Source organism: Nanorana parkeri, unplaced genomic scaffold (assembly GCF_000935625.1).
Source record: "Nanorana parkeri isolate BGI_ZX_2015 unplaced genomic scaffold, ASM93562v1 scaffold4822, whole genome shotgun sequence".
Taxonomy (NCBI): domain Eukaryota; kingdom Metazoa; phylum Chordata; class Amphibia; order Anura; family Dicroglossidae; genus Nanorana; species Nanorana parkeri.
In genome coordinates this window covers 1-2,186 of record NW_017311084.1, presented here as the reverse complement: position 1 = coordinate 2,186, position 2,186 = coordinate 1, and the positions used below count along the sequence as shown (strand labels likewise).

At 46.5% G+C, this 2,186-nt stretch overlaps 1 protein-coding gene across 1 annotated transcript in view; it reads right to left on the bottom strand.

The window, feature by feature from the left end:
- Positions 1–1,251, bottom strand: part of LOC108804028 (nuclear receptor subfamily 1 group I member 2-like) — a gene marked incomplete at its 5' end in the record, with an annotated part of 5,446 nt that extends 4,195 nt beyond the window's left edge. Inside the window, 3 exons of the mRNA XM_018575796.1 lie at positions 422–527; positions 776–892; positions 1,079–1,251. Coding sequence (XP_018431298.1) covers positions 422–527; positions 776–892; positions 1,079–1,251 — 396 coding nt within the window. The remainder of the gene's footprint in view (positions 1–421; positions 528–775; positions 893–1,078) is intronic.
- Positions 1,252–2,186: the final 935 nt, after the last annotated feature.

Here is a 2,186-nt window from a genome sequence, read left to right as displayed (position 1 = left end):
TGGGGGAGGGGAGACTGAGGAAATGCTTCCTCCTGCCTGCAGCAGACCGATCACTGGGGGAGGGGAGACTGAGGAAACGCTTCCTCCTGCCTGCAGCAGACCGATCACTATGGGGGAGAGGAGACTGAGGAAACGCTTCCTCCTGCCTGCAGCAGACTGATCACTGGGGGAGGGGGGACTGAGGAAATGATACAGAGCTCAGGCAGTTGACAAGCAGTAATGATCAGGCCTCTGGGGGGTCAGAATGTTCTCCTCAGTCCTCTCCACAACAATAATGGCGATATATCAGCTTTGGGTGGACTTGGCGGGACCGGGATAGGACTCTGGATGGGACGCGGGGAACAGTCTAGGGAAAGCTCGGCCGCTATACAGAGGTGAGGGAACACCGCTCCAGTATACGGATCTCCATAACCGCCCTTACCTGCACTCCAGAGATCGCTGCTCGGCTTCTATGTAGGACATCAGCGTCAGTGCCAACTGCTCCTGGATCCTATCAATGGTCTCATGGTCGGTGACGCCGGGGCGATCTGCAACACACAAATTGGAAGGGCCGCTGTAGGACCGACGTCACATGGGACAATGAGCCGATAGTGACAGGAGGGTTGTTCCAATGTGTAGGGGGAGCACTGATATCAGGACAGTGAGGGTGCCAGAAGAGGGGCACAGGCATTGTGGGCACGGATGGTCAGTGGTATATAACACACGACACAATAAACAAACTATATAAAAAGGTGAGAAGAGGAAATGGAAGCCGGGAGTCTGGCTCTGCCCATACCGGAGGAGAACAGACAGATGGCCTGCATCAGCGCATATTCCTCCATCTGCAGATTGAGCTTCTTCAGCATAGAGTGAAATCTAAGCAGCGGCTCCAGGAAGAATTGGCGGAATCCAGCTGGAGGGAGATACGTAGATGACGGATTTTAATGGAGATTTAAAAAGTGGCAACAGCACCAAGAATTAATCATGTACACCATTTGTATCTATGAACGGAGATCAGAGATGGGCCCCCGGGGCCCCCATATATCTAATTTTGCTACCACAAAATGTATCGTTTGGCTCGTCTGTGACCAACACTCACCCAGCGCCATGTCCCGGAGGTTGTACGTAATCTTCCCGCACTCCCAAATACACAACTTTGTGTTAAATACGGTGTTAAATCGGATGACACAAATCTCGAGAGAACTACCCTTCAGGAGAGCAATCTGGTCATCAATGGTCAGAGTCCTAAAAACAGAGACAACGTCATGAAATCTGACACTTCAAAGGTTGGTCAGTCTGCAGAACAGACCCCAACATCTCCCCTACCCCATCAATGTTACTTTGTATCTCTCTATCTCCCTCTGATCAATGTGTATAAACAATGTTACTTTGTATCTCTCCATCTCCCTCTGATCAATGTGTATAAACAATGTTACTTTGTATCTCTCTATCTCCCCTCTGATCAATGTTTATAAACAATGTTACTTTGTGTCTCTCTCTCTCCCTCTGATCAATGTTTATATACAATGTTACTTTGTATCTCTCTATCTCCCTCTGATCAATGTTTATAAACAATGTTACTTTGTATCTCTCTATCTCCCCTCTGATCAATGTTTATAAACAATGTTACTTTGTGTCTCTCTCTCTCCCTCTGAGCAATGTTTATAAACAATGTTACTTTGTATCTCTCTCTCTCCCTCTGATCAATGTTTATATACAATGTTACTTTGTATCTCTCTATCTCCCTCTGATCAATGTTTATAAACAATGTTACTTTGTATCCATGAACAGTATATGTGAAGTTTGTATGGTAGTCTCCAGGCTGACTGCTTCTGCCCTGTAAGATGCAGAACGTTACAATCTGCCCGCTCCAGCGAATGCACAGCAGCATGAAATAACGGAGCCCTGAATGAATAAATGATGACAACTACAAGGCTTTGTTGTCTGATCCACACTCTGGAGCTGGGAGACAGTATGTAAGGTCAGGCAGTCATGAATCAGGCAGCTGAGAAAGCAACAACCGTCAGACTTCAGGTGACTTATGACCCCAACTCTTCAGCTCCAAAGCAATAAAATTGAAATTATTGAGTAACTATAGATGGTCATAAAACTCTACAGATCCAAGGCGGGAAATTCAGATACTGACATTATAGTGACCGGTTCTCTTTAACCACACCCAGTAATGTGTTATTGCTGCTAAAGCTGCT